This window comes from Elephas maximus, chromosome 3, assembly GCF_024166365.1.
Source record: "Elephas maximus indicus isolate mEleMax1 chromosome 3, mEleMax1 primary haplotype, whole genome shotgun sequence".
NCBI lineage: Eukaryota > Metazoa > Chordata > Mammalia > Proboscidea > Elephantidae > Elephas > Elephas maximus.
The window spans coordinates 215741074-215754095 of record NC_064821.1 but is presented as its reverse complement, the minus strand read 5'-3'; the positions used below and the strand labels follow the sequence as shown (position 1 = coordinate 215754095).

The 13022-nt window shown below is 42.9% G+C and overlaps 1 protein-coding gene across 1 annotated transcript in view; it reads right to left on the bottom strand.

Annotated features, from left to right (window-relative positions):
* The window catches only part of DPT (dermatopontin), a 30960-nt gene extending 25258 nt beyond the window's left edge, over positions 1 to 5702 (bottom strand). The window contains exon 1 of the mRNA XM_049881313.1: positions 5350 to 5702. Within this exon, the coding sequence (XP_049737270.1) occupies positions 5350 to 5654 (305 nt within the window). The 5' untranslated portion in view covers positions 5655 to 5702. The remainder of the gene's footprint in view (positions 1 to 5349) is intronic.
* Between the last annotated feature and the right edge of the window lie 7320 nt (positions 5703 to 13022).

Sequence of the window (13022 nt, the reverse complement as noted above, 5' to 3'; positions counted from 1 at the left end):
TGGCAGTTTGAACCCACCCAGCAGCACCACAGAAGAAAGCCCTGGCAATCTGCTTCTGTAAAGATTACAACCAAGAAAACCCTATGGAGCAGTTCTACTCTGTAACACCTGGGGTCACCATGAGTCAGAACAGACTTGATGACAATGAGTCTAGGTTTATGAGTAACTCAAGGACACAGACTGTGCTATTCACCTGGAGCCTGGTAAAGTTTGTGGTAATAAGCATTTGGTAAAGAATGAATGACAAATAAAGGCAATGAGAACACTTTATAAACTGAAAATCACCACTAAGGTTAGGGGCAAAGCACTTGCACCCAAGGTAAAAATTTCATTGATTTTTCACTGGTTTTACTTACTTCATTCTCTCGGCCTTACTTTCTAGTCTATTTAGCAAGGAGGCTGCTCTAGTTGACGCCCAAGACCTGGTCCAGGGCTGCTGCTCTTTGATTCTGTTGGTTATTTACTCTTTAAACTCCCAATATTCACTCCACTGGTTGCATTCTTAGCTTTTTTTTTTTTAACTTTTTATTTTGAAATAATTTTTTATTTAAAAAAGAACTGTAGAGATAGTACATGCCAGTACCTGTTGCCATCGAGTCGATTCCAGCTCAGAGGGACCCTAAGGTAGTACACAGGATTCGTGTATACTGTTCACCCTGCTTCCTCGATGTTGTCTTAAATAACCATGGCGTGTTTTGAAAACTAAGAAACTAACGTTGATACAACTCTATACTCCAGACTTTATTTGGATTTCACCAGTTTTTCCACTAATGTCCTTTTTCTGTCCCAGTATCCAAACCAGAGTACCATGTTTCATTTAATCCTTGTGACTTTTGAAAATGAAGAGTTCAATATTCTATTTTGTAAGCTTATATAGACATGAGGGTTATTGGGAAAATGGACGTCTAATAAAGAATTCATCCTGAGGGAACCAAGTGTGTCAGCCCAGTGTGTCTGCATTACAATTTAGAGATACTCAGGAAATGTGAAAGGGCTATTTAGGTAAATGCCACAAACCAAAATGAGATGTAGTCAGTGAAGGTCAGCCCCACATGATAGGCACCGGGTACTGAGAGTCAAAGATGTAGACAAAATGGCTTACCCCATGGGAAACCTGTAGGCTAACTGTTGATGGAAGTAGGGACATGGGCTGGGATTTGAACTGACTGAAGCACTAACTTATAAGTCTGACTTATTTTTTCATTAAATATTTATTGGGGGCCTATTATATGCCAAGGGGCCTGGTAGCACAGTGGCTGCTAACCAAAAAGGTTGGCAGTTTGAATCCACCAGCCACTCCTTAGAAACACTACTCTGTCCTATAGGGTCACTATGAGTCGGAATTGACCTGACAGCAATACTCGTTACCCAGTGTTTTTGGACTATGTACCAAAGGCCCCTGGGTGGCACAAACAATTTGCAATTGGCCACAGAAGAAAATTTTGTTGGTTCAAGACCAGCCAGTGGTACTGTAAAAGAAAGGCCTGGCAACCTGCTTCTGTAAAGATTAAACCAAAAACCGTATCGGTTGCTGCTGAGCTGACTCCGACTCCTAGTGACCCCATATGCTGCAGGCTGTGACTTTTGAAAATGAAGAGTTCAATATTCTATTTTGTAAGCTTATATAGACATGAGGGTTATTGGGAAAATGGATGTCTAATAATTCATCCTGAGGGAACCAAGTGTGTCAGCCCAGTGTGTCTGCATTACAATTTAGAGATAACTCAGGAAATGTGAAAAGGCTATCTAGGTAAATGCCACAAACCCATTTTCAAGGCTGTGATCTTTCAGAAGCAGATTGCCAGACCTTTTTTCCAAGGCACCTCTGGGTGGGTTTGAACAACCAGCCTTTTGGTTAGTAGTTGAGCACTTAACAGTTTGTGCCGCCTACAGGCTTTCTCAGTAAAGAGCATCGTCAAGAAAATCCTGTGGAGCTCAGTTCTACTCCGAACACATGGGGACACTGTAAGTCAACAGCAGTGGGTTTTTTGTTGTGTTTGTTTGTTTGTTTGTTTACTATATACCAAGCACTCTTCTAGGCAGTGGGGATACAGTGGTGAGTGAGACAAAGCCCCTACCTTCAGGAAGCTTACATTTGATGTGAAAGACAAACGTTAAACAACTATAAACAGGTAATGGCAAGTGCACTGAAGGAAGCATAAAGCAGGTTGAGTGAGGATGCTGGTTTAGAGCTGTGGTCTGGGTAGGCCTTTCTGAGCAGGCAGGTGTGTGTATAATGAAGACTAAGAACCATGGATCAGGAGGGCCTGCTCTGAGCTATACAGAGCCCTGCTCTTAATTGCAGTCAGGCTTCCTGCCCAACATATCCAGCTTCAGATTGACCTTGATGCTAACATAGCTTGGTGGGACAGTTCTCCTGCCTCCTGTTCTCAGTCTAGTGGCTTGCCTTTGGTGAATTCATAAATTCAAATAGCCAGCTCTAATAAAAGCTGCCATTTTAAAATGTCTTCTAGGATCCTTTGAAGCCCAGGAAAAAAAAAACAATAAACAGAGCAGCCTTTGTCTTAATTCAGACTTGACTTAGAGCTGGCTGGCCCCAAACTGGCCTCCTCCAATCCCAGACTCACTAAAAGCCTTTACTGACTGCTTACGATGTGGCAGCTGTTTTCACTTACACGGATTCAGGCAACACAGTCACAGCCCCTAACAGCTTGTGAGGTGAGCATCGCTGCCCACGGCCGCAGAGCTAAGGCTCATGGAAAGAAGGTGTGAGTGGATCCAGATTACCTGGTCACAAGACCAGAGTTCTTTCCACTACTCTACAGCTTTGCCTCCCTAGAAAATTCCAGCTCCGTCTCGTTCCACACAGTCATCGGCGCCCCACACTCTGAGGCAGGCAGCCATCTGTCAGAAGGGGTTTTGCATAATTCAATCCACTCACCACAAACAGTGGGGGCAGATGAGGGCCCAATAAAGGTCTAAGCAACTGGGCAGCCCCGGCCCCCCACGTGCAGCCACCCCGCGGCCCCTCTTCCCACCCCCCGACGGTAGTAACCACTCTGGCCCCACCCCTGCAGCGACCTCACCAAGCCGCACCCTCTCCCAGGGCCGGGAGCCTCCGACCAGCACTGCGGCCTGTTCTGCTGACAGAGAAACCGCCATGGTTCAGAGCTCAGGCGGCCGAGGCAGCCGGCTCCTAAGCAGCACAGACGCTTGGGAGGTAAGACTTGCTGCACCCAAACAATCGGCTCTAGACGCTCTGGCTGAGAAAATACCTGATCACTAGGCTGCAGTTTGTCCACTTATCACTGACTTCTAGATTTGTTCTGAGCATTACCTGATATAACGCACGCACTTAACATGGTGCCTGCTTGGGGTAAGCACTCCACAAACGGTCGCTGTTTTTTTCCTCGGAGGTCTCCTCTGCTGCCTGGATCCCTCCACTCCTAGTGTCTTTTTCTTTGGACTTACCATTGTTGTGTCTGGTAACAGAGCGACCCCGTAGGTTTTATGCCTTTCGGTGACCCGTTCCCCCTCTCCACCAAGTGCCTGCTGGAATCGCACTAGAGCCCCCTTCACAGACACCACGGGCAACCTGCCTGCTGGGCCTGCCTCCCCCAGGGCCGGCCTCTACACCCACCGCATAACGCCACCCAGGGGCCTGGCCCTACCCAGGTGCTGTGAAAAACCAGGTCCTGCTTGCCCTGTGGAAACCCTGGTGGCATAGTGGTTAAGTGCTACGCTGTTCAAATCCACCAGGCGCTCCTTGGAAACTCTATGGGGGCAGTTCTACTCTGTCCTACAGGGTCGCTTTGAGTCGGAATCAACTCGATGGCAACGGGTTTGGCCTGCCCTGTTTAGTCCCTGGATGGTGCAAACATTTAAGGCTGACCGCTAACTGAAAGGTTGGAGGTTTGAATCCACCCAGAGGCACCTCGGAAGAAAGGGTTACTTCCAAAAACTCAGCCATTGAAAACCCTGTGGAACACAGTTCTTGTCTGACACACATGGGGACGCCATCAGTTAGAATTGACTCCATGGCAGCTGGTGGTTTGGCCCGTTCCTTGGAAGGGCAAGACAGATCTCAATCAGCTAACTTGACCCCCCCCCCCACACCCAATGTCAAAGCAGATTAATGAAGAGTCTCAAATGTAAGTCCCAATAGCCTGGCAGTCAGTAGCTGCCGGGACAGGCTCCTGACATGGCACTGGGCTGGGACCTGGCTATGTGGTTGACCAGGGCCGAGCTCAGCTAGGTGAGGGCCACGCCCGGCTACAAAAGCCTTTAGTACACTATTTTCCAGCACTGGAACCCTTTTTAAATGCAGACAGAGATAAGGACCTTCACAACTGAGCGAGCACATTTAATACAGGGAGCAGAGAGTTACTTAATTTCAAGTTTCTTGCCTATTTTCTTTGTCCTCTCTCCTCCATTCCCTTGCTTTATTTATTTCTCCGACTCTTTGTGGTGTGGGACCAGTTGCTTATTTTTCTCAAACTTTTGCAGACCAATACTTTTATAAAACAGTAAAAGTAAGTTACTACAAAACTAAAATGTCATTTGGATATTGTTGCAGATTGAATTGTTTTCCTCCCCGAAAACGTGTTGGAATCCTAATCTCTATATAAAAAAAAATCCCTATCGTGGATATAATCCTGTTGGGAATAGGGTTTTCCTTGTTATTTTAATGAAGCCGTACCAATCCAAGGTGTGTCCTAACCCAATCATTTCTGATTTATAAAAAGAGCAGATTTCACAGATGAGAGCACAAAGAGGGAGGGGGATAGATGCCCCATGAAGGTCACCAGGAAACCAGAGAATACTGGGGCTACAGAAGCTGAAGAGACAAGGACCTTCCCCCAGAGCTGACAGAGAGAGAGCCTTCCCATAGAGCTGGTGCCCTGAATCCAGGCTTCTAGCCTCCTGAACTGTGGGAAAATAAATTTTTATTCTTTAAAGCCACCTACTTGTGGTATTTCTGTTACAACAGCACTAGATAACAAAGACATGTCACCTGCTAAATGGCTATAGAAGTTTTGGAACACTTTTAAGTTTTGTACCTATCTTGTTGCAGGATGATAAACATTTTACAGACTCATCCCAGTCTCCAGACCAAACTTAAGAGTAGGGCTGCTTCTAGAAGGAACAAAGCACAAAGGAGTCCTTCTGCCCTGGACACCCCATCCTGGGGTTTCTCCTATAGCAGGGCCCACTGGCAGCAGCCCTGCCCCACCCACAGCATGCACGGTAGCTTTGCATGGTAACTTGGTAAGGCTCCTGGTAGGACTTGCCCAGATTTTGGGCACTGCTATTACCCGGGGTAAAGCAGCCCACAGGGGTGGGCTGTGCAGAAGTGTCCCCACCCCAGCCCAGAGGGCTACCCCTTACCATTCCATCCCAGCCCTGTTGATCTCCTCCCACCAGCACTCGGAAGGCTCCCCGAGGCTCTGGGGCGTGGGCATGCAGGCGTAGTTCCACTGTCTGTCAGAACCTTCCTTCTTGCTAAAGATGCTCCTCACGGCCACCACCACCTGCCCATGGGGACACTGGTAGCTGAAGCCCTGCCGATTCAGATTCACCCATCCGTCGTCACTGTAATCGTGGTACTGCTGGTAGGAGTACCCGTAGTCGCCGTACTGGCCCCAGGCCACAGTAACCAGTGGCAGAAGCACCCACAGAAGAGTGAGGTCCATGCTGCCTGGCTTCTGGCAAGATATGTCAGTCTGGGTTTTCTGGGCTGGCCGTTTTGTACGGCTGCCCCTGACATGTGGCTTCCAGATGTGGGTGAGCAGGCTCCAACTGCAGTGTGTCATCTCTTAGGCAAAGCTTTTCGGAGCGGGGATGTTGGCCACAAGTACACGTGGCTTGTTTTAAGGTGGAATTCTAGCAACATGCAGAGAACATGCAAGATCAAGAAACTTCCCCGGAGAAAGAGGAATTTCACAGATAGGATACCAGAGCAAACTGCTTTCACACCCTTAGAAACCTTCACCTGGGAAAAAGGTTCTGCAACATATCTGCCCCTCACCTTTCAGCAGCCACCCCACATTGTGCCCCACTAGCAAGCCCCTCTGTTCTGCAAACCACCCTGCCACGACTGCACAAATACCCTGACAGAGAAATCAAAATGCCAAAATAACAGAATGAGGAACACAGCCATCTGGATTTCTGCTGGGCTGGTCTCCGCGTTTCCTCAACGTTCTCAGCCTGGCATCTTGTAATGCCGGAACATAAGCAAGGACACGCCAGTTTGCAGGCCTGCTCTGAGAACCCTTTAGTTGCATCGTGGAAGTGCATGTGGGCTCATGGGGAGACAAGCTGGGCATCATCCATATGTAAGTGTCCTTCCAGCTGCTGAAAATGGACCCAGCCAAGCCTAGACACTGTGCTCTTCACTCCACAAGGCAACGGGGTTTAATCGAATAACCACACTTCTTATACTTTGGTGTTTTTTTTCTTTCTTTTTTATTTACTATGCTTTAAAAAGTTTAAAAGTTTACAAATCAAGTCAGTCTCTCATATAAAACTTATACCCACTTTGCTATGTACCCCTAATGAGACAGCATACTCCTCCTCTCCACCCTGTATTCCTCATGTCCATTCAACCAGCTCCTGTCCCCTTCTGCCTTCTCATCTTGCCTCTTGCCTTGCTGCCACATAGTCTCACGTTTCTAATTGAGCTAAGAAGCTCACTCCTCACCGGTATCGTTTGCTGTGTTATAGTACAGTCCTATACCTGTCTGAAGAGTTGGCTTCAGGAATGGTTCCAGTCTTGGACTAACAGAAGGTCTGGGGACCATGCCCCTCCAGGGTCCTTCTAGTCTCAGTCAGATCATTCAGTCTGGTCATTTCATGAGAATTTGGGGTCTGCATCCCACTGTTCTCCTGCTCCATCAGGGATTCTTCGTTGTGTTCCCTGTCAGGGCAGTCATCTGTTGTAGCCGGGCACCATCTAGTTCTTCTGGTCTCAGGCTGATGTAGTCTCTGATTTATGTGGCCCTTTCTGTCTCTTGGGCTCATAATTACCTTGTGTCTTTGGTGTTCTTCCTTCTCCTTTGTTCCAGGTGTGTTGAGACCAATTGATGCATCTTAGATGGCCACTTGCTGGCATTTAAGGCCCCAGAGGCAGCTCACCAAAGTAGGATTCAGAACGTTTTCTTAATACATTTTGTTATGCCAATTGACCTAGATGTTCCCTGCAACTGTGGTCCCCAGAACCCCATCCCTGCTACTCTGGGCTTTGAAGTGTTTGGTTGTATTCAGCTGTGCTGACCTCCCCTGTATTGTGTGTGGTCTTTCCCTTCACCTAAAATAGTTCTTGTCTACTATCTAATTAGTGAGTACCCCCTTCCTCTCTCCCCACCCACGTACCATCAAAGAATATTTTCTTCTGTGTTTAAACTTTTTCATGAGTTCTTATAATAGTGGGGCTCATACAGTATTGTCCTTTTGCAACTATTAATTTCACTCAGCATAATGCTTTCCAGATTCCTCCATGTTATGAGATATTTCATGGATTCATTGTTCTTAATCATTGTGTAGTATTATACGAATATAACATAATTTATTTATCCATTCATCTGTCAGTGGGCACATTGGTTGCTTCCATTTTTTTGCTACTGTAAACAGTGCTGCAATGAACATGGGGTGCATATATCTTTTTGCATGAGGGCTCTTTTTTTTATTAATGACAAATATTTTATTAAATGTGTCTTTTTTAAGAATTTTTATTGTGCTTTAAGTGAAAGCTTACAAATCAAGTCAGTCTCTCACACAAAAACTTATATACTCCTTGCTACATACTCCCAATTACTCTCCGCCTAATGAGACAGCCCGCTCCCTCCCTCTACTCTTTCGTTTTGTGTCCCTTTCGCCAACATCTAACCCCCTGTACCTTCTCGTTTCCCCTCCAGGCAGAAGATGCCAACATAGTCTTAAGTGTCCACCTGATCCAAGAAGCTCACTCCTCACCAGAATCCCTCTCCAACCCATTGTCCAGCCCAATCCATGTCTGAGGAGTTGGCTTTGGGAATGTTTCCTGTCCTGGGCCAACAGAAGGTCTGGGGGTCATGACCACCGGGGTTCTTCTAGTCTCACTGAGACCATTAAGTCTGGTCTTTTTATGAGAATTTGAGGTCTGCATCCCACGCTCTCCTGCTCCCTCAGGGGCTCTCTGTTGTGTTCCCTGTCAGGGCAGTCATTGGTTGTAGCCGGGCACCATCTAGTTCTTCTGGTCTCAGGAGGATGTAGTCTCTGGTTCATGTGGCCCTTTCTGTCTCTTGGCCTCGTAATCGCCTTGTGTCCTTGGTGTTCTTCATTCTCCTTTGATCCAGGTGGGTTGAGACTCACTGATGAATCTTAGATGGCCACTTGCTAGCGTTTAAGACCCCAGACGCCACTCTTCAAAGTGGGATGCAGAATGTTTTCTTAATAGATTTTATTATGCCAATTGACTTAGAAGTCCCTGAAATCATGGTCCCCGAACCCCTGCCTCTGCTACACTGGCCTTCGAAGCATTCCGTTTATTCAGGAAACTTCTTTGCTTTTGGTTTAGTCCAGTTGTGCTAACATCCCCTGTCTTGTGTGTTGTCTTTCCCTTCACTGAAAGTAGTTCTTATCTACTATTTTTTATCTAATTAGTGAGTACCCATCTCCCACCCTCCCTCCCTCCTCCTTCTCGTAATGACAAAAGAATGTTTTCTTCTCAGTTTAAACTATTTCTCAAGTTCTTATAATAGTGGTGTTATGTAATATTTGTCCTTTTGCAACTGACTAATTTCACTCAGCATAATGCCTTCCAGGTTCCTCCATGTTATGAAATGTTTCACAGATTCCTCACTGTTCTTTATAGATGTGTAGTATTCCACTGTGTGAATATACCATAACTTATTTGTCCATTCATCCATTGATGGGCACCTTGGTTGCTTCCATGTTTTTGCTATTGTAAACAGTGCTGCAGTGAACATGGGTGTGCATATATCTGTTCATGTAAAGGCTCTTATTTCTCTAGGATAAACTCTGAGGAGTGGGATTGCTGGATCGTATGGTTGTTCTATTTCTAGCTTTTTAAGGAAGCGCCAAATCGATTTCCAAAGTGGTTGTACCATTTTAGATTCCCACCAGCAGTGCATAAGTGTTCCAATCTCTCCACAGCCTCTCCAATGTTTATTATTTTGTGTTTTTTGGATTAATGCCAGCCTTGTTGGACTGAGATGAAATCTCATTGTAGTTTTGATTTGCGTATCTCTATTTTTTTTTAATGGCCAATGATCGTAAGCAATTCCTCATGCATCTGTTAGCTACCTTCATGTTTTCTTTAGTGAAGTGTCTGCTGATATCTTTTGCCCATTTTTCAATTGCGTGTTTTGTCTTTTTGCAGTTGAGTTTTTGCAGTATCATGTAGATTTTAGAGATCAGGCGCTGACCAGAAATGTCATAGCTAAAAACTTTTTCCCAATCTGTAGGTAGTCTTTTTACTCTTTTGGTGAAGTCTTTGGATGAGCATAGGTGTCTGATTTTTAGGAGCTCCCGGTTATCTAGTTTTTCTTCTGTATTCTTAATAATGTTTTGTATACTGCTTATGCCATGTATTAGGGCTCCTAACATTGTCCCTATTTTTTCTTCCATGATCTTTATCGTTTTATATTTAAGTCTTTGATTCATTTTGAGCCCGTTTTTGTACATGGAGTAAGGTATGGGTCTTTTTTCATTTTTTTGCAGATGGATATCCAGTTATGCCAGCACCATTTGTTAAAAAGACTGTTTTTTCCCTATTTAACTGTTTTGGGGACTTTGTCAAATATCTGGATGGATTCATGTCTGGATTCTCAATTCTGTTCCATTGGTCTATGTATCTGTTGTTGTACCAGTACCAGGCTGTTTTGACTACTGTGGCTGTATAATAGGTTCTAAAATAAGGTAGAGTGAGGCTTCCCACTTTGTTCTTCTTCTTCAGTAATGCTTTACTTATCCGGGGCCACTTTCCCTTCCATATGAAGTTGGTGATTTGTTTCTCCAGCTTATTATAAAATGTTGTTGGAATTTGCATCAGAATTGCATTAAATGTATAGATCGGTTTTGGTAGAATAGACATTTTTATGATATTAAGTCTTCGTATCCATGAGCAAGGTATGTTTTTCCACTTACATAGGTATCTTTTGGCTTCTTGCAGAAGTGTATTGTACTTTGTGTAAGTCTTTTACATCTCTGGTAAGATTTATTCCTAAGTATTTTATCTTCTTGGGGGCTACTTTAAATGGTATTGATTTGGTGATTTCCTCTTCGATGTTCTTTTTGCTGGTGTATAGGAATCCAGCTTATTTGTTTATGTTTATCTTGTATCCTGATCCTCTGCTGAACTCTTCTATTAGTTTTGGTAGTTTTCTTGAGGATTCTTTAGGGTTTTCTGTGTATAAGATCATGTCATCTGCAAATAGAGATACTTTTACTTCTTCCTTACCAGTCTGGATGCCCTTTGTTTCTTTATCTACCCTAATTCCTCTGGCTAGGACCTCCAGCACAATGTTGAATAAGAGTAGTGATAACGGGCTTCCTTGTCTGGTTCCTGTTCCCAAGGAAAATGCTTTCAGGCTCTCTCCATTCAGGATGATGTTGGCTGTTGGCTTTGTAAATGTCCTTTATTATGTTGAGGAATTTTCCTTCTGTTCCTATTTTGCTGAGAGTTTTTATCACGAATGGGTGTTGAACTTTGTCAAATGCCTTTTTCTGCATCAATTGATAAAATCATGTGATTCTTGTCTTTTGTTTTATTTATGTGATGGATTACATTAATTGTTCTTCTAAGTTGAACCATCCCTGCGTACCTGATATGAATCCCACTTGGTCATGGTGAATTTTTTTTTGATATGTTGTTGTTGCATTCTGTTGGCAAGGATTTTGTTGAGGGTTTTTGCATCTAAGTTCATGAGGGATATAGGTCTGTAATTTTCTTTTTTTGTGGTGTCTTTACCTGTATTTGGTATCAGGAATATGCTGGCTTCATAGAATGAGTTTGGTACTATTCCGTCCTTTTCTATGCTCTGAAATACGTTTAGTAGTAGTGGTGTTAACTCTTCTCTGAAAGTTTGGTGGAACTCTGCGGTGAAGCCATCCGGACCAGGGCTTTTTTTTTTGTTGGGAGTTTTTTGATTACCTTTTCAATCTCTTCTTTTGTTATGGGTCTATTTAGTTGTTCTACCTCTGTTTGTGTTAGTTTAGGTAAGTATTGTGTTTCTAGGAATCATCCATGTCTTCTAGGTTTTTTAATTTGTTAGAGTACAATTTTCCATAGTAATCTGATATGATTCTTTTAATTTCAGTTGGGTCTGTTGTAATATCGCCCATCTCATTTCTTATTCAGGTTATTTGCTTCCTCTCCTGTTTTTCTTTTGTCAGTTTGGCCAATGGTTTATCAGTTTTGTTGATTGTTTCAAAGAACCAGCTTTTGGTCTTATTAACTCTTTCAATTGTTTTTCTGTTCTCTATTTCATTTAATTCTGCTCTAATTTTTATTATTTGCTTTCTTCTGGTGCCTGAGTGTTTCTTTTGTTGCTCTCTATTTGTTCAAGTTGTAGGGATAATTCTTTGATTTTGGCCCTTTTTTCTTTTTGGATGTGTGCATTTATCGATATAAATTGATGTCTGAGCGCTGCTTTAACTGAGTTCCAAAGGTTCTGATAGGAAATGTTATTATTCTCATTGGGTTCCATGAATTTCTTTTTTCTGTACTTTATTTCTTCTATAACTCAGTAGTTTTTGAGCAAGGTATTGCTAAGTTTCCATGTGTTTGATTTCTTTTACCTTCTTTTTCTGTTATCAATTTCCACTTTTATGGCCTTATGGTCAGAAGAGATGCTTTGTAATATTTCAGTGTTTTGGATTCTGCTAAGGCTTGCTTTATGACCTAATATGTGGTCTCTTCTAGAGAATGTTCCATGTGCACTAGAAAAGAAAGTACACTTGGCTGCCGTTGGGTGGAGTGTTCTGTATGTCTATGAGTTCAAGTTGGTTGATTGTGACATTAGGTCTTCCATAGCTTTGTTTAGCTTCTTTCTGGATGTTCTGTCCTTCACCAAAAGTGGTATGTTGAAGTCTCCTACTATTATTGTACAGCTTTCTATTTCACTTTTCAATTCTGTTAGAGTTTGTTTTATGTATTTTGGAGCCCTGTGATTGGGTGTGTAAATATCTATTCTGGTTATGTCCTCCTGGTGTATTGACCCTTTAATCATTATATAGTGTCCCTCCTTATCCTTTGTGGTAGATTTTACTTTAAGGTCTATTTTGTCAGAAATTAATATTGCCACTCCTGCTCTTTTTTGATTGTTGTTTGCTTGATATATATTTTTTTCCATCCTTTGAGTTTTAACTTATTTGTGTCTTTAAGTCTAAGGTGTGTCTTTTGTAGGCAACATATAGACGGATCATGTTTTTTGATCCATCCTTCCACTCTCTGTCTCTTTATTGGTGCATTTATTCCATTTACATTTGGCGTGATTATGTATAGGCATGAGTTCAGTGTGGTCATTTTGATGTCTTTTTTTTTTAGTGTTGTTGACGGTTTCTTTTTTCCCTTTTATTTTTTGTGCTGAGTAGTCTTTCTTTATAAATTGTCTTTTTCTCTTTTTCATTGTTGTTGATTTTGTTTTCACTGAGTCTTTTATGTTTTTGTTGTATTTTATTTTGGTGTGTAGGATTGTTAGTCTCCTTTGTGGTTACCTTAATATTTACTCCTTTTTTTCTAAGTTTAAACCAAACATTTATCTCTTTATGTCTCCTTGACCTCCTCTCCTATAGAAGATCTATGCCTATTTTTTAGTCCCTCTTTATTGATTTAATGTTGTCATCTTTTACATAATGACATTGTTGTTTCCCTTTTCTGAGTGTTTTAGCTTTGATTTATTTTTTTTATTTCCCTTTCTGGGTTGATATCTTGTTGCTCTGTCCTGTGCTCTAGTCATGGGTTGTTATCTGATGTTATAGATTTTCTAACCAAAGGACTCCCTTTAATATTTCTTTTAGTTTTGGTTTGGTTTTTGCAAATTCCTTAAACTTCTGTTTAT